This window comes from Branchiostoma lanceolatum, chromosome 15 (assembly GCF_035083965.1).
Source record: "Branchiostoma lanceolatum isolate klBraLanc5 chromosome 15, klBraLanc5.hap2, whole genome shotgun sequence".
Lineage (NCBI taxonomy): Eukaryota > Metazoa > Chordata > Leptocardii > Amphioxiformes > Branchiostomatidae > Branchiostoma > Branchiostoma lanceolatum.
In genome coordinates this window covers 1,311,375-1,338,272 of record NC_089736.1, presented here as the reverse complement: position 1 = coordinate 1,338,272, position 26,898 = coordinate 1,311,375, and the positions used below count along the sequence as shown (strand labels likewise).

At 44.8% G+C, this 26,898-nt stretch overlaps 4 protein-coding genes across 4 annotated transcripts; all 4 read left to right on the top strand.

Moving 5' to 3' along the window:
- The first annotated feature begins 11,452 nt into the window (after positions 1-11,452).
- Positions 11,453-14,359, top strand: LOC136449324 (tripartite motif-containing protein 2-like). Its single transcript, XM_066449321.1, has one exon. It carries the CDS (start codon positions 11,605-11,607, stop codon positions 13,840-13,842), a length of 2,238 nt encoding a protein of 745 aa, XP_066305418.1. The 5' UTR covers positions 11,453-11,604; the 3' UTR covers positions 13,843-14,359.
- Positions 14,360-16,271: 1,912 nt separating this feature from the next.
- Positions 16,272-18,613, top strand: LOC136421003 (tripartite motif-containing protein 2-like). Its single transcript, XM_066408149.1, has one exon. It carries the CDS (start codon positions 16,325-16,327, stop codon positions 18,611-18,613), a length of 2,289 nt encoding a protein of 762 aa, XP_066264246.1. The 5' UTR covers positions 16,272-16,324.
- Positions 18,614-20,503: 1,890 nt separating this feature from the next.
- LOC136449325 (tripartite motif-containing protein 3-like) lies at positions 20,504-22,955 on the top strand. Its single transcript, XM_066449322.1, has one exon. The coding sequence runs from the start codon at positions 20,629-20,631 to the stop codon at positions 22,429-22,431; it is 1,803 nt and encodes a 600-aa protein (XP_066305419.1). The 5' UTR covers positions 20,504-20,628; the 3' UTR covers positions 22,432-22,955.
- Positions 22,956-23,814: 859 nt separating this feature from the next.
- LOC136421002 (tripartite motif-containing protein 2-like) lies at positions 23,815-26,827 on the top strand. The gene has a single exon (XM_066408148.1). It carries the CDS (start codon positions 24,079-24,081, stop codon positions 26,341-26,343), a length of 2,265 nt encoding a protein of 754 aa, XP_066264245.1. The 5' UTR covers positions 23,815-24,078; the 3' UTR covers positions 26,344-26,827.
- The last annotated feature ends 71 nt before the right edge of the window (positions 26,828-26,898 follow it).

The window sequence follows — 26,898 nt, the reverse complement described above, 5'->3', positions numbered from 1 at the left end:
CAGACCTGTCTATATTTTACCGTATTGCCCGAGCTTCGAAGTCGCATTGATGAAGATGACCGACGGCCATCGAAACGTCGGCTTGTGAAAATTCGTGGTTGTGAAGAACTTTAATTTGCTAATCAGTTACATGTAAAAGAACCCAACATACTTATCGAGAAAAGTAAGGATGGCCCGTTGTCAATCTCGAGTTAAACTCGGTGTCAAATTAGAGTCAGCAAGTCATAGTTATCCCTCTTTAACTCGTATATATCTGATGCGCAAGGTGTTTCCGACCGCGCTAGGATCTGTCTGTACTGTTCTGTGGTTTTGCTTGGGAGCTACGGTCTAGCAGCGACCTCTAGCAACTTACATACAAAGCGCACGATCTGCCCTGCAACAGGTGTCATTTCGGGGCATGGTTACCGTAGTGGTCAGAACGGCAATAACTTGATACACATCGACCAAGAAATGAAATCAGATCAGTAGCAAAAACTTTTCAACCAGCTATACTTTTTATCTCATGAATCCACTTCTTTAGTTATTTATTGATTAATTGCAGATACAAAAAAAATGACAGCCGACGTTGATATTATCAGTTAAACCAATTTTTTCTGTACATGCGATGCGCTGAAGATGCGAAGAGTTCGCCACTGGACTCGCTACAATGCATACTGTTGTTCTCGGACAGAAAACATGACCGGACACACTGATAGACTGCTACGATTGCTTTATTAAGTTTATTAGTAAGTGTTTATAGTCAAGCCAACAGCTTGGTCAGCATGTTATGTCCACATATCGTAAATCATCTATGCAAATTTTAAAAGCCATTTCTTACTTCTCGGCCTCATGTTTTCAGACTTGAAAAACAATGAAAAGCTAAATGTCACAAACAAAATATATAATATGTACAAAAATGTAACTTGATGACATATACATAAAAGCTCCTTCTTCATATCATCGTTAAGCCCTCACCACCCTTCATCCTGATATGTTTGTTTCAAAAGACGATTTCTTACTGCTCTAGGTAATGTTTTCTGACTTGAAAAACATTGAATAATACTGAATGTCACAAGTAAATTTACAAATATACAAAGATGTAGCTTAATCAGATTTACATACATACTCCATCTCCACATCCTGGCATCTTTTAGCACTCAGCTACCTTCATTTTAGAATTAAATTTGTCAAAACAAAGTTAGAATATCAAGACGTAAAAGGAGGCACAGTTGCGGCAGCTATTGCATCACCGCTAACCCCACTAATGGCGGTGTCTTCTACTTGAAGTTGATCAATGAATGACTAAATGAATACCTTTATTGCGCACGTATTCCCACTGGGAAACTAAATAACAGTTTACAGATACATGTATACATTGTCTAGTTACTACAAGAATTAAGTCATTTTGACTTCTCTTTTCTTTGTAATGGTAAAAATGTAAGAGTAGATATGTTTCATAATCAAAGGTTTGTCTAAAGTCATTAAGATATAGATTTGTCTGCACTGCTTGCGTGTATGAAATAAGGATACATAGGTTGAATCGGTCTATAATGACAAACGTATTTGCCCCCTTACGGCCCACAATACTCCAACGACAATTTATACGTTCTTATAAACCACATAACGTTTATGCCGAGAAGTTGCCTCTTACGGCCTTGCATTGAGCGAGATCGTTAAAAAAATTACTTGTACAAATATACATATGGTTTCGGTGTACATTCTTCATGTATCCTTAGGGTAGTACCTGTACATTTTGTGACACACTCAACCTTCGGACGGAGAACCATCATGCATGACTCTCGAGGGTAGTTTTGTCCTTAATCATTATTCTCATAGATCAACCCGGAAGCAGCAGCTGCTGTTTTCTCATCACCTGCCCCATAAATAACCTGAGAAGCCGGAGTTTCTGTTTTCTCACTATCATTCCCGTAGATGGGTTGAGATGCAGAAGCTACTGCGTTCTCAGTTTCATTCCCATAGATAGCCTGAGCGGAAGCATATAAAACCGCTTCATCTTCATCGGTATTCTCATAGATGACATCAGAAGTATCATGTACTGATCCCTTCTCATCGTCACCATCAGGGTTGAAATGAGAAGTGGCAGCTACTGCTTCCTCTTTAAGGATAGGACTGTCCTGCCTAACATCAAAACCAGGCTCACCCTTCCCATACACGATGTTTACTAGTTCATGGACTGTTAATGGATTATGAACTGACTCTGCTTTTGGTACACAAACTGATTCTAATTTTGGACCTTCAGCACCTCTAGGAGGTACAGCCTGGTCTTCTAGACCATCGGTACCAGTGGCTGTCTTTGTCATACATGACGTAATGGACATGAGAGATTCGGGGTCCTCATATACATTCTCAGGCATGTTGTCCTGTTCGTTTTGACCTGCAGCGCTGCTGGCTGTCTCTGGGTTTAAAGATCTACCCTGTTCTTCTGGGTCATTGTCGGGGCTGTTTACCGTGTCGTCTGTATTGGGGGGATGGGTTGTCGGTGCTGAGATTACAGGGGCATTTTTAGTCTTTTGCCTCCACCAAAATGCAAGGACAAGACCAGAAACCAATAGAATTCCACCAAAAGCGCCAACACCAATAGCAACTGGCAGATAGCCCTCTGAATTGCCAAGCTGAGATAATGTTGACACTAGACCTGAAACATTGAAAGGAGGCGAAACAGACGGGGCGGTTTGGACATCATCAACAAACACTGTGGCTGACGCCGAGCCGACAGGATTTGACGCAATACAGACGTACTGCCCAGCATCTGCTGCAGTAACATTAGTTATGATAATAGTGCCGTTCACATCCACAGTCACGCCCCCACCTGACTCAACAGTAGCGTTCAATCCAGATGGGAGAGTGACTGTGATATCTGGTGTGGGGATTCCTGAAGCTTCACAGACCAAATGGAGAGTCTCCCCCTGCGCTAGTGTGCTATCTTTGATTTTAAACCTCACAATAGTTGGTGTTCTGACCATCAAACCGTCAGACTGTGCGGTAGAAGTTAAATCTGTGGAATCAGAAATCTCCCCAGCACCAGTGGATACAATTGGCATGACCGATGTTGGGGGTTCTACCTCAATGAACAGCCTTTCATATGCAGAGCCAACTAGATTGGTTGCAATACAGATGTACTGACCAGCATCTGCTGTAGTAACGTTAGTTATGGTGATGGTACCATTCACTCCCACAGTCACCCTCCCTCCTGACTCAACAGTAGCATTAAGTCCAGATGGGAGGGTGACTGTGATATCTGGTGTGGGGATTCCTGAAGCTACGCAGACCAGATGGAAAGATTTCCCCTGTACCAGTGTGCCGCCTTTCTTGTCTTCAAAACTCACAATCTTTGGTTTTTGACAGATTAGATCTACGGGGTTTACATCGTCAAGTTTTCTGCCATGGAGGTTGCCAGGTTTGTTACAAGTAATTCTGTTCTTGAGAATCTGCGTTTCTCGCACAGTTGCCATTCTACAGTCACAATGCCAGGGGTTTCTCTGAAGATCTAACTCTGTACTATTGGGCAAATTCGAGAAGACGCCAGGATCAATGGTAGCTAAGCGGTTTTCACTCAAGTCCAGGGCAACGAGGTTGGGTAGGTTTGAGAATTCCCCAGGTTGAATGGTATGTATTTGATTATTTGACAGATACAGACGACAAAGTTTAGGCAAATCTGAGAATGTACCAGGCAGAATGTGAGTTATCTTGTTATATTGCAGGGTCAACGTTTCGAGTTCGGCCAGATTTGAGAATGTGTTCTCTTTGACCATAGAAATCTGATTGTACGGTAAAGCTAGCGCATACAACTTTCTGTATCTCGAGAAGTCAGACTCATTCAAGCTTGTGATAGAATTCCAGTCCAAGCCCAGGTTTTGGATGTTTGTAGGCAGGTCCTGAGGAACACTGCTGAGGCCCTTGCCTCCACATAGATAAGTAGTTGATGAGAGGCTGCGGCAGGGTGTGGTCGGTCCAGCTTCCCTCAAAACGACTAGTAGAAGAACCAGTGTCTTCAGCTTGTTTGCCATTTTCTATGCATCAAAATTTATACTGTATTAGAAGTAAGGATACTATTCTGTTTACAACGGTGAATTAATCGGGACTATGTTGTCAATGGAAAATTGTATTGGCATGGAAAATTCTCAACCACATCTAGGATATAAAGTTTTACAAGCAGACTCATTCTTCCTCTCAAGATACAAGAAGTCCTGTCCGCATGATCTGTTCTTCGTCACTGATAACGAGGCTGATAAAGTGTTTGTTTTTGACCTTGACGGGAATCTGAAGTTCAAGTTTGGTAAACATGGGGAGAATGAGGGAGAGCTCCTATGGCCAACAGGGATAACATTAGACCCGGCAGGTAACATCATTGTTGTGAACCAGTTTAACGGCCGTCTGCAGGTGTTCGGGCCAGACGGGACGTACCTGAGAACTGTGGCCGTAGTGAGGGGGGGGGGGGGGAAACCCCCATGAAAAAGTAGGGAGTGAAGCATCCCCGGTAGTGATTGGATGGCACCCAGTCTGAAAGTCTATAATGTAATGTTGATCTTATAACGTTGATTGATGGGTTTCTTTGTTTTAAGTTCCTTCACTAAAGCTCAATGCTCACACAAAGTAGTGGTCTAATGTGATATAAGTATGATCTGTTCTCTTATATGTTGATCATGATAGTTGGAGTATGAGGAAAAACAGGTTGAAGTACTTAAGTAACTAGTACTTATAAAACTCGATACAATTTTCCAAATGACACGCTACAGCTATGTGGCCATCTGGTGTCAACGCGATCCTTACATTACTTTGTCTGTTATCGCGTGGACAACTATTCCACATCAAGCACACCTGTCGTGTACACTGGACTATATTTCCTTGTTTCCTTCACAATGCCACACTCTTACATGCAAAGCAGATAAAGAATTGATTCGGCCAACAATAACAGAAACTAATCAGTCGCCGGTATAATGTTAATAAATCATGTCGGCTTGCACAAAGCCAGTCTGGCATATTTTCTTGTTTGATGATTCACATTTACGAAAAGCACGAAAATAAAAGACAGACTAACCTGTCTTCAGCAATCCTCCTTCCGTGGGTTTTCTTGGCAGTTCAACACCGATCGCTGTACACAAACTCCTCTCCTTGTCGTATCTGTAACACCGACGATACCTTTCTAATGCAAGCTTTTCCCTGTAGATTTTAATCTTAACAAGAATGGCTGCCGACCGAGCCTGTTAGGCCAACCTAACTGCCTCATGTGTCGGACGACATGGCAGCCATAAGTCTAAGTAATTCAAGTAATCGCTAATCAATAAAAGAGCAACTCCTTACTCTGTACCTGATTCACACCAATGCATCAGACAGAGATACAGTCGCCACAGTCTGTGAGCGGAAAAAAACACGCCCGGACCTCTTCATTAGTGTCTGGGTTGGGACAAGGCGTCACAGGAGCATGCGCAGTGTGTAAATTGCTATATTACTTCGTGGCCACAATGAAAAAAACAACGTTGAAAGGGTCCGACGCCGCCAATCCATTCAGTTTTTTTTTTTAAAGAATACCGCGCCAGAAATTTGAATAGTGGGTGGTGGATACACAGTTGTACACGGTCCAGAAGCGCAACCTAGCGATGAATGGTCAAAGTGCATGATCTCCCAAGCGAAGGTGTAATTCCTGGCGCGGTACTAGTATTTGAAACAAAATGGATTGGCGGCGTCGGGTCCTTTCAACCTTTGTAACTGAGGCCACGAAGTAATATAGCAATTTACACACTGCGCATGCTCCTGTGACGTCAGCTCCCAACCCAGACGCTAATGAAGAGGTCCAGGCGTAGTTTTCCACTCACAGACTGTGGCGACTGTATCTCTGTCTGCTGCAAACGTGGGAATCGGGTACGGAGGAGGGAGCTGTTCTTTCCATGATTAGCAATGACTTGACTTACAGGGCCTCCCGTGTCGTCCGACACATGAGGCAGTTAGGTTGGCCCAGCAGGCTCGGTCTGCAGCCATTCTTGTTAAGATTAAACTCTACGGGAGACAGCTTGCCTAAAAGTATCGTTGGTACTACAGATACGACTAGAAGAGGAGTTTGCGTCGGGCGATCAGTGCTGAAGTGTCACGAAGAAAACCCACGGAAGGAGGATTGCTGAAGACAGGTTGGTCTGTCTTTTATTTTGCTACTTGTTGACAATTATCAAACAAGAAAATATGCCAGACTGGCTTTGTGCAAGCCGACATGATTTATCAAACATCATAACAGAGACTGATTACTTTCTGTTATTGTTGGCCGAATCAGTTCTATAATCTGCTTTGCATGTAAGGGTGTGGCACTGTGGAGGAAACAAGGAAATATAGTCCATTATACACGACAGGTGTGCTTTCGTGTATTATGTCAGCCTATGACAATATCTAGACGTATGCATAAGCAGCGAGGTGAGTAAGAGTCGAGTTCCTTTATAAAGTCTTAGCACAACCATTATTACGCCCTCAAACGATATTGCGTTTTCGGTATTGCTTTTATATAACAAAAAGGTCTGTGAGGATTTCATGATCTTTACCATGCGGTCAGGCCTTCCTGTACCTCTCGATAAGGGATGGCTCAAATATTTGAAATTATATGAAATTGCATATATGAAAATAAATTAATTATTGTTCAGATAGATTATCAATTTCTACATCTTTTTTTAGATTAACTCTCAATGCTCTCAGTGTTTTACCAAAATGTCTCCATCATCGAGTTTTCAAGTATAGGTGATGTGTGGCAAATATGAGGCTGTTTAGTTCAAAAAGGTCCATGATACTCTGTAAAATGTTTTCGCCTCGATGTGGCTGTGAATTTTTCGTGGCTAAACAATGTTTTATGGAGTGTTCATGTGTTTTAACATGGTTCCGATTGTTTCATCGTTATATTAAAGGAAACAGGTATTATCAGTTCTGATGCAGTGTAAATTTTGATGCATAGAAAATGGCAAACAAGTTGAAGACCGTCCTGATTCTTCTACTCGTCGTTCTGATGGAATATGGACCAACCGCACCCTGCAGAGGCAGCAGTTCACCACCCTGTTGGTGCACCGACAGATGTGATTGCACAAAGAGGGGCCTCAGCAGTGTTCCTCAGGACCTGCCTACCAACATCGCTCGCATTTACTTGGGATCCAATGTCATCACAGACTGGAATACGTCTGACTTCTCAAAGTACACGAACTTGACATGGTTACACTTAACTTGCAATCCGATTTCCATGCTTAAAGAGCAGACATTCTCAACTCTGACCGTGCTCGAACGGTTGGATCTGTCAAGTAACAATATAACTTACATTCAGCCTGGTGCATTTTGGGGTCTAGCACAGCTAAACGTACTCCTCCTAAGCCAGAACCGCATAACTAACATTGACCCCGGTACATTCTCCAATCTACCGAAACTCTGCTCCTTGCTGCTGGTCAAAAACAAAATAACTGTCATTAAATCTGGAACATTCTCAGATTTACCTAAACTCAGTAAGTTGTATCTGCAGTTTAATAAAATACGTATCATTCAACCTGGGGCATTCTCAAACCTGCCCGGGCTCAATCTCGTAGTCTTCCAGGACAACCACCTAACTAGCATTAATCCTGATGCATTCTCAAATTTGCCCGAGCGTACAGCATTACAACTGCAGGGAAACCCCTGGCATTGTGACTGTAGAATGGCAGCTGTAACAAAAATGCAGATATTCAAGAACAGAATCACTTGTAACAAACCTGACAACCTCCATGGGAAAAGACTTGACGAGAGAGACCTAATCTGTAAAAAAACAAAGATTGTGAGTTTTCAAAACAAGAAAGGCGACACACTGGTACAGGGGGAGACTCTCCATTTGGTCTGTGAAGCTTCAGGTAAACCTAAGCCCTACATCACAGTCACTCTCCCATCTGGACTGAATGCCACTGTTGAGTCAGGTAGGAGAGTGACTGTTGGAGTGAATGGTACCATCACCATATCGAATGTTACTGCAGCAGATGCTGGGCAGTACATCTGTATTGCAACCAATCCAGGTGGCTCTGCATCTGAAAGGTTATTCATTGAAGTAGAAACCCCAACATCGGTCATGCCAGGCGCATCCACTGGTGCTGGGGAGATTTCGGATGTCACAGGTTTAACTTCCACCGCACAGTCGGACGGTTTGATGGTCAAAATACCAACTACTGTTTCGCCCCCTTTCAATGTTTCAACTATAGTGTCAACATCATATCCGCTTGGCAATTCAGAGGGCTATCTGCCAGTTGCTATTGGTGTTGGCGCTTTTGGTGGAATTCTATTGATTTCTGGTCTTGTCCTTGCATTTTGGTGGAAGCTCAAGACTAAAAATGCTCCTGTAATCTCAGCACCGACAATCGATCCCCCCAATACAGACGACACTGTAAACAGCCCCAACAATGACCCAGAAGACCAGGGTAGATCTATAAACCCAGAGATAGCCAATAGCGCTGCAGGTCCAAACGAACAGGACAACATGCCTGAGAATGTATATGAGGACCCCGAATCTCTCATGTCCATTACGTCATGTATGACAAAGACAGCCACTGGTACCGATGGTCTAGAAGACCAGGCTGTACCTCCTGGAGGTGCTGAAGGTCCAAAAGCAGAATCAGCTTGTGTACCAAAAGCCGAGTCAGTCCACAAGCCAGTAACAGTCCATGAACTAGTAAACATCGTGTATGGGAAGGGTGAGCCTGGTTTTGATGTCAGTCCTATCCTTTAAGAGGAAGCAGTAGCTGCTACTTCTCATTTCAACCCTGATAATGAAGATGAGAAGGAATCAGTACACGATACTCCTCAGGTCATCTATGAGAATACTGATGAAGATGAAGCAATGGTACATGCCTCTTCTCATAATGGGAATCCGGCATCTGCTGCTTGTAATGTACATGTAATCTATGAGAATGCCATTGAGGACGAAGCAATGTTGCATGCTTCCGCTCAGGTTATCTACGGGAATGAAGCTGAAAATCTCGTAGCTTCTGTATCTCAATCCATCTACAAGAATGACAATAAGAAACCAGAATACATGGTTTCTCAGATCATTTATGGCAATGAAAATGATACATCCGCTGCATCTCAATAAATCTACAATAATTACGATGAGAAACTAGTATCTCATTAAATCATTCATAGAAATGAAAACGAGAAAGCAGAGTCTGATGCATTTCAAACATCTAGAATAATCATAGTGAGACAGAGTCCCTGGTTTCTCAAATTATTTATAGAAATGAAGCCGAGAAAGCAGAATCTGACGCATCTCCATGTACGAGAATGAGTGAGGAATCAGAGTCTTAGGCTTGTCATATTATTTATGAAGCAGGTGATGAAAAAACAGCAGCTGATGCTTCTAGGTTGATGATTAAGAACAAAATTGGCATATTGGATTCCTTGAAAGTTGAGCCTGCCACAGAATAAATAAGAAGTACCCAATGGAAACATAAAGAATATAACCCGATACGAAATATATGTAAAAGCGTAGTATATAAACATTTGTTCCACTGCTCATCGAGTCACGTGTCTCATCTGCATAACGTGACGTCACAGAAGCAGTGGATGGTTCATTCCTTGACAAAGACTCTAGCTGTTCAGTCGAAAATTTGGGTAAGTCCAATTTATTGTGTTGGCTTTTACAGTTTAAACTCCATTCAGAATTACTTCTACCAACACAGATGAACTTTCAATTATCATATAGCACGTAGAAATTATCATTTGAGTATTGTGTGTAGAAAGGAGACGAGTGATTTCCATGTTTCCTATTTGTTATGAATGAACGTCAAGTGGAAGACACTTTTGTAAAAGTTGGTTTGCTATGGCTGGCGCACTTCCTCTCCTTATATACAATGATGCTTGAATTTTGCTTTATCACAAATTTGATATAAGGATTTTTGATCATTCATTACAATTAATCATTTGGCGATTCCCATTATCCTTTATTCAAGAACAATAATAATGATATATTCAATATATATATATATATATATATATATCACTTTTATACATTCAATTTCTTTATGTATACATGATAAATGAATAATACATTTAACATAAGGATTATTAATTATCTATTACTATTTATCATTTATTGGTTATCTATCTTAGGTTGAAGGTGGTTGAGGATGTGAAGATGCAAAGATGTGTACGTCAAAATTCAAACCCTACAACTGGATAAAATTCTGAGATTTCTTCCGGACGTTTCAAGTGATGGATGTTGCTCGAACCGTCCATAAGCGAATCTCCGAATTTCATCCAGTTGTAGAGTTTGAATTTTCTTTATATATTGTTAACCTTTATTAATATACAAAAAAGGAGTAATTTGATTAAGATATATCTTTTTGCATGTCATGTACCCATTTTGTGACATTTAGCTTTTTTTTCATTACCTAAATTCTTCTAAGGACATATCATTTCAGTTTCAAACCAAACATCTGAATATCCAGTAGCATGTGTAGGGAAACGAAAAGAAAAGACAATGGACACCTAGAACAGACGGAGGAAAGAAGTACAAGAAAAATATTAGTCAAAAATATATTAGATTTATTTCAAATTGAACAGTCTGCTGGTGCTTTACTAAAATGATTTTCTCTGAGTAGTCCGTGAGTTGACCAGATCTAGATGTAATTGGTTGAATATGCGAGCCGTCGCAAGACACATTGCACTATATAGCTAGTAGCAAAGGAAAAAGTGCCCTGCTAATGCTAGGGTCACATTTCCTAACCGGGGCCCGGCCGGGCTGTTGGCGGAAACGAAAAATCAAAGTGTATGTCAATAAATTTGCACAAGCTATGTTCTTAAATAATTTTGCGTACGTTTTGCGTTTTCTTGTCTTTTATATCATAATTTTCGTTCCCAAAGACTGCCCGGCCGGGCCCCGGATTGGAAAGGTGACCCTACCATTACTTTTACACGGTGCAACAGCGCCCTCTAGTGATTCATGTACTCATATTCATATATTCATAAAGTGCACAACGAAGAACAGGCGTCATTCCGTGCACGGTCATAACCTGATGATAACAACGTCGTCATCTTGAAGCCTTTTCGTACTGCAATCAACCTTAAGCACACGTAAAAACAAACTTTGGCCGATTGGTGGAGATTCCCAAACACCCCCATGTGCTTGGTACAGTCCACCCACCTGTTGACATATTGCCAAGCTGGGACAAATACAGTACGCTTGAAGGTATTGTCAGGATGATCCTGTCAGCAATGCAAAAATTCACACTGTTGACAGGATCATCCTGTCAATAGCCACTTCCATGTAGCACAGGGTCTTGAGCCCCTGACTAAGACGAAAGCGATGTCATATAAGTTGTATGTAACGGGACTACATTTTCGCTTGTGTATTTGTTTATCAAAGCCACAATGGATAATTATGTACAGATTGCATTATAAGCTACCACCAGACGCCATGGCTTATTTGGGAAGAAAATTGTCAAAGTCTTAGTTCATAGCGCATGCCAAACACGTAGGCTGGAGTGCAAAGGTCAACACTGTTTACCGTCGCCTCAGGTGACGTCACGTCAGCCGACCGAAACTGAGTTCTTGGAAACGACTGCGCCTGGGTTTCATGTTCCAGACATTCAGATTTATAGCTAGAGAACACGTCGCGCTGTGTTTTATATGATAGTTTCCAACCTTGCAAACAACCCCGGGAGCATTATGGCGAGTAAAATGCAAGGATCGGCCGACTTTGACGAGCGGTTCCTGACGTGCCCAGTCTGTTTGCTGCACTTCCGGGACCCCAGAGTCCTGCCATGTCTGCACACATTTTGTAGGGAGTGTCTGCAAGAATGGGCCACCAAACAACAGCCGCTGGAGTGTCCAACCTGCCGCACACAGGTCAGTCTACCAGACCAAGGCGTGGACGGACTCAAGATCAACTTCTACGTCAACAACCTGCTAGACTTCGCGGCCGTGAAGAAAGGGGCGGGACCAGGTGTGCCGTGCCAGGTGTGCGAGGGGAGGGAGGAAGGGGCGCGGTCATGGTGCGTACAGTGTGCCGTTCTGCTTTGTGAGTCATGTGCAAACACACATCGCCGGTTTCCAGCCATGAAAGGGCATCAGATCGTGACCCAAGAGAACCTGGAGGCGTCTGGAGGTGTGCCCAGCAGCTTTCAGCGCAAAGCCTTCTGCCCAAAGCACGAAGACCAAGCCTTAACGTTCTACTGTGAACCTTGTCGGACTTTGGTCTGTGTCGCCTGTACGGTTGTCGATCATCCACGGGGCGATAGACACAATCCTGTGGAAATCGGCGCCGTATCTGAGAGGAAGAAACGAGACCTTCAAGAACTGTTGGGGAAAGTCCAGCCTCGGACAGAAGAGGTCCAAGTCGCGCTTAACGACGTCGACGCGGAAATATCGGAGTTGCCAACATCGGCAGACGCAGCGATTGAACAGGCCGCAACCTACTTTGATCAACTGGTGGCTTTGCTTCAAAACAGAAAGGAAGAAGTCGTCAAAGAAATAGACTCGCGTCACCGTGAGGTTGGAAAGTGTCTGGAAACCCAGAAAGAAGCGATAGAGTTTGAGCTGGCCGGACTGACGAGCGCGTCCGAGTTCTGTAAACAAGCCATGGAACACGGAAGTGACGTGCACGTCATCGAGGTCGAGGGTCAAGCACGACAGAGGGTGGAAGAGCTGCTGACAGCTCCAGCCGACCTGACAGGCCGACCGAGTCAAGTCGTGTTCTCGGAGGGGACGGCTGTGGCGGAGTTCGGAGATGACGTGGCCAGGGCAGGGCGTGTACAAGTCAAGGTAAAGGTGGACGTCTCCAAGTGTTCAGTTGAAATCAAACCTGCAGTTGTAGGAGTATCAAGTGTCTCTCTCCTTAGCACAGTTGACAAAAACGGGCAACTTTGCTCAGAGCTGAAAGATGACGTCACAGCCACTTTGACTGACCGCTGGGGCAAGGTGGTACCAACACAGCTGCAGAAGGGCAGGGGATTCTGGGAAATCTCCTACAAACCAAAGGTCGAGGGCAGCCATAGGTTAGAGGTCAACGTGAACGGCCAGTCCGTGGCGGGAAGTCCGTATGACGTCAGAGTGCAAAGAAGCCACGATCCAGTCTTAACCATTGGAAGAGAAGGACATGGGGAGGGAGAACTTGATAGGCCAATAGATGTAGCAGTGGACATGGACGGTAACATTGCAGTGTTGGAGCACAGGAACAGCTGGGTTCAGATATTCGATGCCAAGACTGGTCAGTCGCTTCGGTGTTTCCCGGTGGATGGTGTGAATCAGTACGGCATTGGCATTGACTCCAATGGACAGTTTGTTGTGACGTCGGGAAACTCATTTTTCGGTGACACTCCAGCAATCCGTGTTTACTCACAGAAAGGAAAACTTACGAAGACCCTAAAACCTGACTGTTTACGAGTTCCGTGTGGAGTTGCAGTTCTGCAGGACGGCCGCATGGTGGTGGCGGATGGCGCACAGAAGTCGTGTCTCCTCCTGCAGCCTGACGGGAGCCTCATCCGGGAGATCGGCAAGGGGCAGTTACAGAGCCCATGGTTCATAGCGGTCGACCAGTCACGTGATCTGTTCTTTGTCACTGATTACGGCGCTGATCAAGTGTTTGTGTTTGACCTTGAGGGAAATCTGAAGTTCAAGTTTGGTAAACAGGGGGAGAATGAGGGAGATTTCTTTGGTCCGACTGGGGTCACATTAGACCCGGCAGGTAACATCATTGTACTGAACTGTGAAAACGGCCGTCTGCAGGTGTTCGGGACAGACGGGACGTACCTGAGAACTGTCGCCGTTGTGAGGGGAGACCCCGAGGGAATCGCGCTGATACCAGATGGCCACATAGCTGTAGCGTGTAGGCTGGGACATTGTATCGAGATTTGCAATTACCAGTAGCCTAAAGTACTTCAATCTGATCTTGCTCATGCTCTAAGTATCACAATGTGGCTGAACATGTACAGATCATACTTATATCACATTACACCTCTACTAGTATGAGTGAACATTGAACTTTATTAATCAACACTCGCAACGAGTTACTAGTAATCTTTTCCTCTGTTAATCGACTTTTAAGAGTGATTATTTTGGTGATGACAACAATGTTAATACGCCAAGTTTTACAAGAAATTAAAGAGATGTGGAGTATCTTACTAAGCGGACAATGAACTATATACCCTAAAGATATAATTTCATTTATCTTAATGGATAGGAAGGTATCATTTCAAAGGAAAATGCTGTCCATGTGTATCTTATGATGATAGTTATAGATGCAAGAATAGACTTACTAGGATATGCACAAATGTGAACTCTGCAAAGAATAATAATGATGTATACAATACGTATTTCTATGTATCAATGATACAGCTTGACTTTTGCAATGAGCTTATTTGTTCAGCTCATAGCTGTGAAAGGAGTTATTGACTTCGCCGAGAAGTCTATGTTTTGACGCTTGTCTGTGTGTCTGTTAGTGAACAGAATAAGTCGAGAACGCCTGGATGGATTGTTGTCGTATTTGGTGTGTTGATGTGTATGTGAGAAATCTCAAGATGATTAGATTTTGGGCGAAGTACTTTGCATAATTAACGAGAAAAGAGTAAACATGTGTTATATTGCATCATCGGTCTCTGTACCAGGCAGCTGAGGGAGCTCAGGCTGGCAGCTGGTGACCCTGGGGTCATCTTCCAGAAGGCCTAGCTTCCGCCCTCCTGTCATGTGGAATTAATCTATACATATATATAAAGTCGGTTTCTTAGTTACAACACACATTTCCCTCCAGAATTCTGTGGTACTCGTGATGGTAGGTCTACTTATTACCTTCATCAAGAAGCTTATTTTTTATGCTTGTCTGTGTGTCTGTTAGTGAACATGATAAGTCGAGAATGCCTGGATGGATTGTTGTCGTATTTGGTGTGTTGATGTGTATGTGGGAAATCTCAAGATGATTAGATTTTGGGCGAAGTACTTTGCATAATTAACGAGAAAAGTGTAGAAATGTGTTATATTGTATACTCAGTATGTGTTCTGGCTGCGACGTGTTTGAAGAAGTATTTAATGAATGGTGGATGTAATTTGAATATATATATAGATATCAACTATGCAAATGAAGACCTCATTTGCATAATTAATGAGGAAATGCTATAACTCAAGATGGGCTTGATGGATGGTCATGATTTTTGGTATGTAGATAGCTTACGTGATGCTTTGTATGATTGGATGATAATTATGCAAATCAGATTCTCATTTGCATAATTGATGAGGCAATTTGAAAAACCCAGTGTTCCATGATATGACTATTCAAATATGTGATATTTGTGACCGATGAAGATAGGAGTGTTGATAGATAGAAAATATGCAAATGTGGGCCTAATTTGCATAATTAATGAGAAACTACTATAATTCCATACTAGTAAATGATGGACGGCAATTTCATACTTGTGACATTTGGAAGTTGTGTGAATGTGAACACCATTGAATCAATTATGCTATAATAAGGACCTCATTTGCATAACTGATAAATGTTAGCATAACATTCTTTGTTAAGCTCATACTTTGGACACCTTATGTTATTTGGGTGAAGACGATCAACCGGTATGATTTATAATTGATGAGAAACACTCCTAATACGTCAGTCATATTTAGGTTAAAATCATTTGGCGAAGGTATGAGGTCGTAGAACTCTTGTTCCCTAATAAATCAGTCATATGAGAGTAATCTTACTGGCTGCGACTGTTTTCAGTGCGTGGGTGATTCCGGTGTATCAATGCGCACGTGCTCTGGTGTTCACTTCGCCTGGGAAGATTGAAACGGGTCGTGTCTGTTTGCTAGTCGCTATCAGACTGACTTTGCTGGCTAATAGGGAGAATAATTTGCCAGGGGAGTTTGGCTACCAAAAGGGTTGACCGCCCGAGCGGAAGGATAAACGTAAACTTTGCCATGGACTGACTCTTCTGACCAATTATTCCTTTTTTTCCAAATTCTACGATCCGTACCCGTTGGGAAGGCCTGGTGGAGGCTATCTGTTTGCAGAGAATGGATGATTATATGTATGTACATGTGTATGCATGTATGGCAATCACTCGTAAATCGAGTATGATGACCGTGTCGGTCCCTACACCTAAGTGAGAAGGATTGACAAGGTAGCCTTCGCGTGGATGAGCTTAAACTCCCAAACCCTGAAGATATGAAGAAAAGTACATACTACGTCGGTGTAAGGTATTTAGTGTTGCACCAATGCGCAGAGGTCAAACCGTGACCCGGCGAACAACGCTGTGCAGAACTTGACATGCGCATAGAGATCTGCGGTTCGACTGGTTCAACCGGTGACGTCAACTGGTGACGTCTGCCGTTCGAAACGGGGAAACGGCTGCGCCTGGGTTTTATGTTCCAGACACTGATTCGTACAGAACAAGACTCTCTGTGTTTAGTTTCCAACCTTGACAACAATCCTGGTAGCATTATGGCGAGTAAAATGCAAGGGTCGGCTGAGTTTGACGAGCGGTTCCTGACGTGCCCTGTCTGTTTGCTGCACTTCCGGGACCCCAGAGTCCTGCCATGTCTGCACACATTTTGTAGGGAGTGTCTCCAAGAATGGGCCACCAAACAACAGCCGCTGGAGTGTCCAACCTGCCGCACACAGGTCAGCCTACCAGACCAAGGCGTGGACGGACTCAGGACCAACTTCTACGTCAACAACCTGCTGGACTTCGCGGCCGTGAAGAAAGGGGCGGGGCCAGGTGTGCCGTGCCAGGTGTGCGAGGGGAGGGAGGAAGGGGTGCGGTCATGGTGCGTACAGTGTTCCGTTCTGCTTTGTGAGTCATGTACAATCACACATCGCAGGTTTCCAACCCTGAAAAGTCATCAGATTGTGACCCAAGAGAACCTGGAGGCCTCTGGAGGTGTGCCTAGCAGCTTTCAGCGCAAAGCCTTCTGCCCAAAGCACGAAGACCAAGCCTTAACGTTCTACTGTGAACCTTGTCAGACTTTGGTCTGTGTTGCCTGTACGGTTGTCGATCATCCACGGGGCGATAAACACAATCCTGTAGAAATCGGCGCCGTCGCTGAGAGGAAGAAATGGGACCTTCAAGGACTGTTAGGAAACATCCAGCCCCGGGGAAGAGAGGTGGAGGCCGCGCTGTGTGACGTCAAGATGGAAATATCTGAGTTACCAACATCGGCAAACGCAGCGATTGCACAGGCCACAGCCTATTTTGATCAACTTACGGCCTTGCTTCGAGACAGAAAGGAAGAAGTCGTCGAAGAAATAGGCTCGCGATGCCGTGAGGTTGGAAAATGTCTGGAAACCCAGAAAGAGGAGATAGAGTTTGAGCTGGCCGGACTGACGAGCGCTTTTGAGTTCTGTAAACAAGCCCTGGAACACGGCAGTGACGTGCACGTCATCGAGGTCGAGGGTCAAGCACGACAGAGGGTGGAAGAGCTGCTGACAGCTCCAGCCGACCTGACAGCCCGACCGAGTCAAGTAGTGTTCTCGGAGGGGACGGCTGTGGCGGAGTTCAGAGATGACGTAGCCAGGGCAGGGCGTGTAGATATAGATGTCAAGCTTAAGGTGGACGTATCTAAATGTTCAGTTGAAATAAGACCTGCCGTTGTAAAATGTTCAAATATCTCTCTCCTTCGCACATTGGACAAAAACGGGCAACTTTGTTCTGTGCTCAAAGATGACGTCACAGTCACCCTCAATGACCCCTGGGGTCAGGCGGTACCAACACAGCTGCAAGAGAAGGGTAGGGGATTATGGGAAATCTCCTACAAACCAAGGATCGAAGTCAGCCATAGGTTAGAGGTCAAGGTGAACGGCCGGTCTGTGGCGGGAAGTCCGTATGACGTCAGAGTGCACAGTAGCCAAGATCCAGTTTTAACCATTGGAAGAAGAGGACGTGGAGAGGGAGAACTTTACCACCCAACAGATATAGCAGTGGACATGGACGGTAACATTGCAGTGTTGGAGAAGGGGAGCAGTCGGGTTCAGATATTCGATGCCAAGACTGGTCAGTCGCTTCGGCGTTTCCCGTTGGAAGGTGGGCCTCCCTTCGGCATTGACATTGACTCCAATGGACAGTTTATTGTGACGTCGCAAAGCTCACTTTACTTCCATAGCACCCAAGAAATCCGTGTGTATTCACGAGAAGGAAAGCTTACTAAGACCCTGAATTCTGACTGTTTACAAGATCCGCGTGGAGTTGCAGTTCTGCAGGACGGCCGCATGGTGGTGGCGGACCGCACACAGGAGTCGTGTCTCCTCCTGCAGCCTGACGGGAGCCTCATCCGGGAGATCGGCAAGGGGCAGTTACAGAACCCATGGTTCATAGCGGTGGACGAGTCACGTGATCTGTTCTTTGTCACTGATTACGGCGCTCATAAAGTGTTTGCGTTTAACCTCAAGGGGAAGCTGAAGTTCAAGTTTGGTAAACATGGGATGAATGAGGGAGAGCTCGAATATCCAACAGGGATAACACTAGATCCGGCAGGTAACATCATCGTAGTGAACCTGATTAACGGCCGTCTTCAGGTGTTCGGGCCTGACGGGACGTACCTGAGAACTGTTGCCAGTGGGAAGGGAAAGGAACCCCAGGGAATCGCGCTGACACCAGATGGCCACATAGCTGTATCGTGTAATTGGGGACATTGTATCGAGTTTTACAAGTACTAGTTACTTAAGTACTTCAACCTGTTCTTCCTCATGCTCCAACTATCATGATCAACATATAAGAGAACAGATCATACTTATATCACATTAGACCACTACTTTGTGTGAGCCTTGAACTTTAGTGATGGAACACTCAACTTGAAACAAAGAAATCCATCAATCAACGGTATAAGATCAACATTACATTATAGACTTTCAGACTGGGTGCCATCCAATCACTACCGGGGCTGCTACACTCCCTACCTAAAAAGCACCCAAGCTAGTAGACTTAAGCAATGATTTCCATTCAGATATATACAAGTATATATATACATGTAATATACACAGGAGTTTGCAAAGCTTGTCATCATTCTATTCAACTGTTTACATTTATTGGTTTTATATAATTGTCAACCTTAAAGTTTTGATTAAGTTAATACCAGTTTTCACGCATTGTAAATCATACTTCACTTCAGCCTGCAATGACTTCTATTATATGGTTGTCTTGCCTTTTGTAAAACAAAATAAAATAAAATGTCCATTGGTTTTTTCTTGTCTGTTTTCTGTGCAGTTGCCTTGTGTTCTGCAACTCACCATCAAAGGCGTGAAGTCTGTATCTCTGATTTTAACCAACAAAAATCACACATATACACATTTAAGCCCCGTTGTAGTTTTGAAGGTCCTGTATTCTGACCGCAAAGGTTGCCACATGTACACATTGTAATTCATGCTTGAAGATCTTCGTGTGAGCTGTGCAGAAGACCATGATGATGATTGTTACATTAATGGCAGACAGCTTTATTTATACACACACATATGCAATTGCACTATCATTATGATCAAAACCGAGTAGGTCTGGTCTTTATAATACCTCAGATGTACCATACATATACTTGCTTTCCGAGGACATGTCATTCAGTTTCAAAACAACTGAATGTCCAATAGCTTACGTCGTTAGCCTGCCTCTGGACCAAGAAGTCACAAGTTCGAATCCCTGCTCACCTGACATCTTGGAAAGATCTTGGGGAATTTCCGAGTACAATGGACCCATATTAACTAAACATAGCATCTGTCATGACCAGTGGAAGATTAGTTCAACTGTTCATTGAGTTCATTTGAGCTACACTGCTTGCAGATCACATTCATGTTCACTTTCTGTCTGAATGCCTAAACTAAATATCTTTTTTTTCTCATCCGAAAGTCAGAACACAACCTCCTTGGTCAAAGGTTCTGCCCTGCCAATGGCAAAGATGCCACTGCACTTGGAAAAAGAGTAGAAGTATACTACAATATGAAATGATTTGTGTCAACAGAGTCCCTTACGCTGAATGTTTTATTTAATGTCTTCCCAACCTGGCGAAACTATTCACGTAGTCCCTTACACTGTTTGCATTCTACGTACAGTACCAGTGTCAAAATCAAATGTCAAAATCTGTTAATAACGCATGCGAAACACGTAGGCTGGAGTGCAAAGGTCAACACTGTTTATCGTCGCTCCTGGTGACGTCACGTCAGCCGACCGAAACTGAGTTCTTGGAAACGGCTGCGCCTGGGTTTCATGGTCCACACAATCGGATTTATAGAGAACAAGTCGCGCTGTGATTTTTTATATGATAGTTTCCAACCTTGCAAACAACCCCGGGAGAATTATGGCGAGTAAAATGCAAGGATCAGCTGAGTTTGACGAGCGGTTCCTGACGTGCCCAGTCTGTTTGCTGCACTTCCGGGACCCCAGAGTCCTGCCATGTCTGCACACATTTTGTAGGGAGTGTCTCCAACAATGGGCCACCAAACAACAGCCGCTGGAGTGTCCTACCTGCCGCACACAGGTCAGCCTACCAGACCAAGGCGTGGACGGACTCAAGACCAACTTCTACGTCAACAACCTGCTGGACTTCGCGGCCGTGAAGAAAGGGGCCGGGCCAGGTGTGCCGTGCCAGGTGTGCGAGGGGAGGGAGGAAGGGGCACGGTCATGGTGCGTACAGTGTGCCGTTCTGCTGTGTGAGTCATGTACAATCACACATCGCAGGTTTCCAGCCATGAAAGGGCATCAGATCGTGACCCAAGAGAACCTGGAGGCCTCTGGAGGCGTGCCTAGCAGCTTTCAGCGCAAAGCCTTCTGCCCAAAGCACGAAGACCAAGTCTTGACGTTCTACTGTGAACCTTGTCGGACTTTGGTCTGTGTCGCCTGTACGGTTGTTGATCATCCACGGGGCGATAAACACAATCCTGTAGAAATCGGCGCCGTTGCTGAGAGGAAGAAATGGGACCTTCAAGGACTGTTAGGAAACATCCAGCCCCGGGGAAGAGAGGTGGAGGCCGCGCTGTGTGACGTCAAGATGGAAATATCTGAGTTACCAACATCGGCAAACGCAGCGATTGCACAGGCCACAGCCTATTTTGATCAACTTACGGCCTTGCTTCAAAACAGAAAGGAAGAAGTCGTCGAAGAAATAGGCTCGCGATGCCGCCAGGTTGGAAAATGTCTGGAAACCCAGAAAGAGGAGATAGAGTTTGAACTGGCCGGACTTACGAGCGCGTCAGAGTTCTGTAAACAAGCCCTGGAACACGGCAGTGACGTGCACGTCATCGAGGTCGAGGGTCAAGCACGACAGAGGGTGGAAGAGCTGCTGACAGATCCAGCCGACCTGACAGCCCGACCGAGTCAAGTCGTGTTCTCGGAGGGGACGGCTGTGGCGGAGTTCGGGGATGACGTGGCCAGGGCAGGGCGTGTAGAGGTCAAGATAAAAGTGGACTCATCTAGATGTTCAGTTGAAATAAAACCTGCCGTTGCAGGATTTTCCAATGTCTGTCTTCTCAACACAAACGGACAACTTTGCTCAGAGCTGGAAGATGACGTCACAGTCACCCTGAATGACCCCTCGGGTCAGGCGGTACCAACACAGATGCAGGAGAAGGGCAGGGGCTTGTGGGAGATCTCTTACAAACCAAGGATCGAGGGCAACCATAGGTTAGAGGTCAAGGTGAACGGGCGGTCTGTGGCGGGAAGTCCGTATGACGTCAGAGTGCAAAGTAGCCACACCCCAGTCTTCACCATTGGAAGAGGAAGACATGGAGAGGGAGAACTTTCCTGCCCAGCAGATGTAGCAGTGGACATGGACGGTAACATTGCAGTGTTGGAAGCAGGAAACAAACGGGTTCAGATATTTGATGCCAAGACTGGTCAGTCGCTTCGGCGTTTCCCGGTGGATGGTGAGAATCACTTCGGCATTGACATTGACTCCAATGGACAGATTGTTGTGACGTCGGGAAACCCATGTTACAGCACCCAGGCAATCCGGGTGTACTCACGAGAAGGAAAACTTACGAAGACCCTAAAACCTGACTGTTTACCAGTTCCGCGTGGAGTTGCAGTTCTGCAGGACGGCCGCATTGTGGTGGCGGACAGCACACAGGAGTTGTGTCTCCTCCTGCAGCCTGACGGGAGCCTCATCCGGGAGATCGGCAGGGGGCAGTTACAGTACCCACGGTTCATAGCGGTGGACGAGTCACGTGATCTGTTCTTTGTCACTGATTATGGCGAGGCTCATAAAGTTTGTGTGTTTGACCTTGAGGGGAATCTGAAGTTCAAGTTTGGTAAACATGGGAAGAATGAGGGAGAGCTCAAATATCCAACAGGGATAACAGTAGACCCGGCAGGTAACATCATTGTAGTGAACTTTGGTAACGGCCGTCTGCAGGTGTTCGGGCCAGACGGGACGTACCTGAGAACTGTGGCCGTAGTGAAGGGAAAATACCCCGAGGGAATCGCGCTGACACCAGATGGCCACATAGCTGTAGCGTGTTATTGGGGTGATTGTATCGAGTTTTACAAGTACTAGTAGCCTAAAGTACTTTAATCTGATCTTGCTCCAAGTATCATGATCAACATCTGGCAGAACAGGTCATACTTATATCACATTAGACCACTACTTTGTGTGAGCATTGAACTTTAGTGATGGAACTTGAAACAAAGATTAACTCATCAATCAACGTTATAAGATCAACATTACATTATAGACTTTCAGACTGGGTGCCATCCAATCACTACCGAGGCTGCTACACTCCTTACCTTTCAAAAAGCCCCCAGGCTAATAGACTTTAGCAATGATTTCCATTCAGATATATACAAGTATATATATACATATAATATACACAGGAATTTGCAAAGCTTGTCATATTATATTCAACTGTTTACATTTATTGGTTTTATATAATTGTCAACCTTAAAGTTTATAAAGTTTTGATTAAGTTAATACCAGTTTTCACGCATTGTAAATCATACTTCACTTCAGCCTGCAATGACTTCTATTATATGGTTGTCTTGCCTTTTGTAAAACAAAATAAAATAAAATGTCCATTGGTTTTTTCTTGTCTGTTTTCTGTGCAGTTGCCTTGTGTTCTGCAACTCACCGTCAAAGACGTGAAGTCTGCCATCTCTGATTTGAACAAACAAAAATCACACAAATACACATTTAAGCCCCGTTGTAGTTTTGAAGGTCCTGTATTCTGACGGAAAAGGCTGCCATATGTACACATTGTAATTCATGCTTGAAGATCCTCGTGTGAGCTGTGCAGGAGACCATGATGATGATTGTTACATTAATGTCAGACAGCTCCATTTATACACACACACATGCAATTGCACTATCATTATGATCAAAACCTAGTAGGTCTGGTCTTTACAATACCTCAGATGTACCATACATATACTTGCTTCCGGAGGACATGTCATTTCAGTTTCAAAACAACTGAATGTCCAATAGCTTGTGTAGTCCATTGGTTAGCCTCTGGACCAAGAAGTCATGAGTTTAAATCCCTGCTCACCTGACATGCACGCTACTGGAAAGGGTTGCAGTCCTTAAACTGTTCATTGGACTTGTTGAAAAGAGCTGGGGGAATTTCCAGGTACAAGGAACCCATATTAACTGAACATAGCATTTGTCATGACCAGTGGAAGATTAGTTCAACTGTTCATTGAGTCCATTTGAGCTACACTGCTTGCAGACCACATTCATGTTCACTTTCTGTCTTAATGTCCAAACTAAATATCTTTCTTTTCTCATCAGAAAGTCAGAACACAACCTCCTTGGTCAAAGGTTTTGCCCTGCCAATGGCAAAGATGCCACTGCACTTGGAAAAAGAGTAGAAGTATACTACAATATGAAATGATTTGTGTCAACAGAGTCCCTTACGCTGACTTTTTTTATCTAACATGTCTAATGTCTTCCCAACCTGGCGAAACTATTCACGTAGTCCCTTACACTGTTTGCATTCTACGTACAGTACCAGTGTCAAAATCAAATGTCAAAATCTGTTAATAACGCATGCGAAACACGTAGGCTGGAGTGCAAAGGTCAACACTGTTTACCGTCGCCTCAGGTGACGTCACGTCAGCCGACCGAAACTGAGTTCTTGGAAACGGCTGCGCCTGGGTTTCATGGTCCACACAATCGGATTTATAGGGAACAAGTCGCGCTGTGTTTTATATGATAGTTTCCAACCTTGCAAACAACCCCGGGAGCATTATGGCAAGTAAAATGCAAGGATCGACCGACTTTGACGAGCGGTTCCTGACGTGCCCAGTCTGTTTGCTGCACTTCCGGGACCCCAGAGTCCTGCCATGTCTGCACACATTTTGTAGGGAGTGTCTGCAAGAATGGGCCACCAAACAACAGCCGCTGGAGTGTCCAACCTGCCGCACACAGGTCAGCCTACCAGACCAAGGCGTGGACGGACTCAAGACCAACTTCTACGTCAACAACCTGCTGGACTTCGCGGCCGTGAAGAAAGGGGCGGGGCCAGGTGTGCCGTGCCAGGTGTGCGAGGATAAGGAGGAAGGGGCGCGGTCATGGTGCGTACAGTGTGCCGTTCTGATTTGTGAGTCATGTACAATCACACATCGCAGGTTTCCAACCCTAAAAAGTCATCAGATCGTGACCCAAGAGAACCTGGAGGCGTCTGGAGGTGTGCCTAGCAGCTTTCAGCGCAAAGCCTTCTGCCCAAAGCACGAAGACCAAGCCTTAACGTTCTACTGTGAACCTTGTCAGACTTTGGTCTGTGTCGCCTGTACGGTTGTCGATCATCGACCGGGTGACGATCACAATCCTGTAGAAATCGGCGCCGTCGCTGTGAGGAAGAAACGAGACCTACAAGGACTGTTGGGGAAAGTCGAGCCTCGGACAAAAGAGGTGCAAGCCGCGCTTAACGACGTCGAGGCGGAAATATCGGAGTTACCAACATCGGCAGACGCAGCGATTGAACAGGCCACAGTCTATTTTGATCAACTGGTGGCCTTGCTTCAAAACAGAAAGGAAGAAGTCGTCGAAGAAATAGGTTCGAGACGCCAGGAGGTTGGAAAATGTCTAGATATCCAGAAAGAAGCGATAGAGTTTGAGTTGGCCGGACTGACGAGCGCGTCTGAGTTCTGTAAACAAGCCCTGCAACACGGCAGTGACGCACACGTCATCGAGGTCGAGGGTCAAGCACGACAGAGGGTGGAAGAGCTGCTGACAGCTCCAGCCGACCTGACAGCCCGACCGAGTCAAGTCGTATTCTCGGAGGGGACGGCTGTGGCGGAGTTCAGAGATGACGTGGCCAGGGCAGGGCGTGTAGATATAGATGTCAAGCTTAAGGTGGACGTATCTAAATGTTCAGTTGAAATAAGACCTGCCGTTGTAAAATGTTCAAATATCTCTCTCCTTCGCACATTGGACAAAAACGGGCAACTTTGTTCTGTGCTCAAAGATGACGTCACAGTCACCCTCAATGACCCCTCGGGGCAGGCGGTACCAACACAGCTGCGGGAGAAGGACAGGGGATTGTGGGAAATCTCCTACAAAGCAAGGGTCGAGGGCAGCCATAGGTTAGAGGTCAAGGTGAACGGCCGGTCTGTGGCGGGAAGTCCGTATGACGTCAGAGTGCACAGTAGCCATGATCCAGTCTTAACGATTGGAAGAGCAGGAGATGGAGAGGGAGAACTTTACCACCCAACAGATGTAGCAGTGGACATGGACGGTAACATTGCAGTGTTAGAGGGAGGCCTATTCGAGAACAAACGGGTTCAGATATTCGATGCCAAGACTGATCAGTCGCTTCGCCGTTTCACGGTGGATGGTGGGAGTCCCTCCGGCATTGACATTGACTCCAATGGACAGTTTATTGTGACGTCGCAAAGCTCACTTTACTTCCATAGCACCCAAGCAATCCGTGTGTATTCACGAGAAGGAAAACTTACGAAGACCCTAAAACCTGACTGTTTACGAGGTCCGCGTGGAGTTGCAGTTCTGCGGGACGGCCGCATGGTGGTGGTGGACGGCACACAGGAGTTGTGTCTCCTCCTGCAGCCTGACGGGAGCCTCATCCGGGAGATCGGCAAGGGGCAGTTACAGAACCCATGGTTCATAGCGGTGGACGAGTCACGTGATCTGATCTTTGTCATTGATTGCGGTGTTCAAAAAGTTTGTGTGTTTGACCTTGAGGGTAATCTGAAGTTCAAGTTTGGTAAACAGGGGGAGAATGAGGGAGAGCTCCAATGGCCAACAGGGATAACATTAGACCCGGCAGGTAACATCATTGTAGTGAACAATACTAACGGCCGTCTGCAGGTGTTCAGGCCAGACGGGACGTACCTGAGAACTGTGGCTGTAGTGGAGGGAGGATACCCCGAGGGAATCGCGCTGACACCAGATGGCCACATAGCTGTAGCGTGTTGGTCGGGACATTGCATCGAGTTTTACAAGTACTACCGTTAGTAGGCTAAAGTACTTCAATTTGTTCATGCTCCAAGTATCATGATCAACATCTGGCAGAACAGATCATACTTATATCACATTAAATCACTACTTTGTGTGAGCCTTAAACTTTAGTGATGGAACACTCAACTTGAAACAAAGAAATCCATCAATCAACGGTATAAGATCAACATTACATTATAGACTTTCAGACTGGGTGCCATCCAATCACTACCGGGGCTGCTACACTCCCTACCTTGAAAAAAGCCCCCAGGCTAGTAGACTTTAGCAATGATTTCCATTCAGATATATACAAGTATATATATACATGTAATATACACAGGAATTTGCAAAGCTTGTCATATTATATTCAACTGTTTACATATATTGGTTTTATATAATTATCAACCTTAAATTTTATAAAGTTTTGATTAAGTTAATACCAGTTTTCACGCATTGTAAATCATACTTCACTTCAGCCCACAATGACTTCTATTGTATTATTGTCTTGCCTTTTGTAAAATAAAATAAAATAAAATAAAATATTCATTGTTTTTGTCTTGTCTGTTTCCTCCG

Coding starts and splice junctions, on each gene's coding strand:
- LOC136421002 (XM_066408148.1), top strand. CDS start 24,079: ATGATAGTTTCCAACCTTGCAAACAACCCCGGGAGCATTATGGCAAGT.
- LOC136449325 (XM_066449322.1), top strand. CDS start 20,629: ATGAAAGGGCATCAGATCGTGACCCAAGAGAACCTGGAGGCCTCTGGA.
- LOC136421003 (XM_066408149.1), top strand. CDS start 16,325: ATGTTCCAGACACTGATTCGTACAGAACAAGACTCTCTGTGTTTAGTT.
- LOC136449324 (XM_066449321.1), top strand. CDS start 11,605: ATGATAGTTTCCAACCTTGCAAACAACCCCGGGAGCATTATGGCGAGT.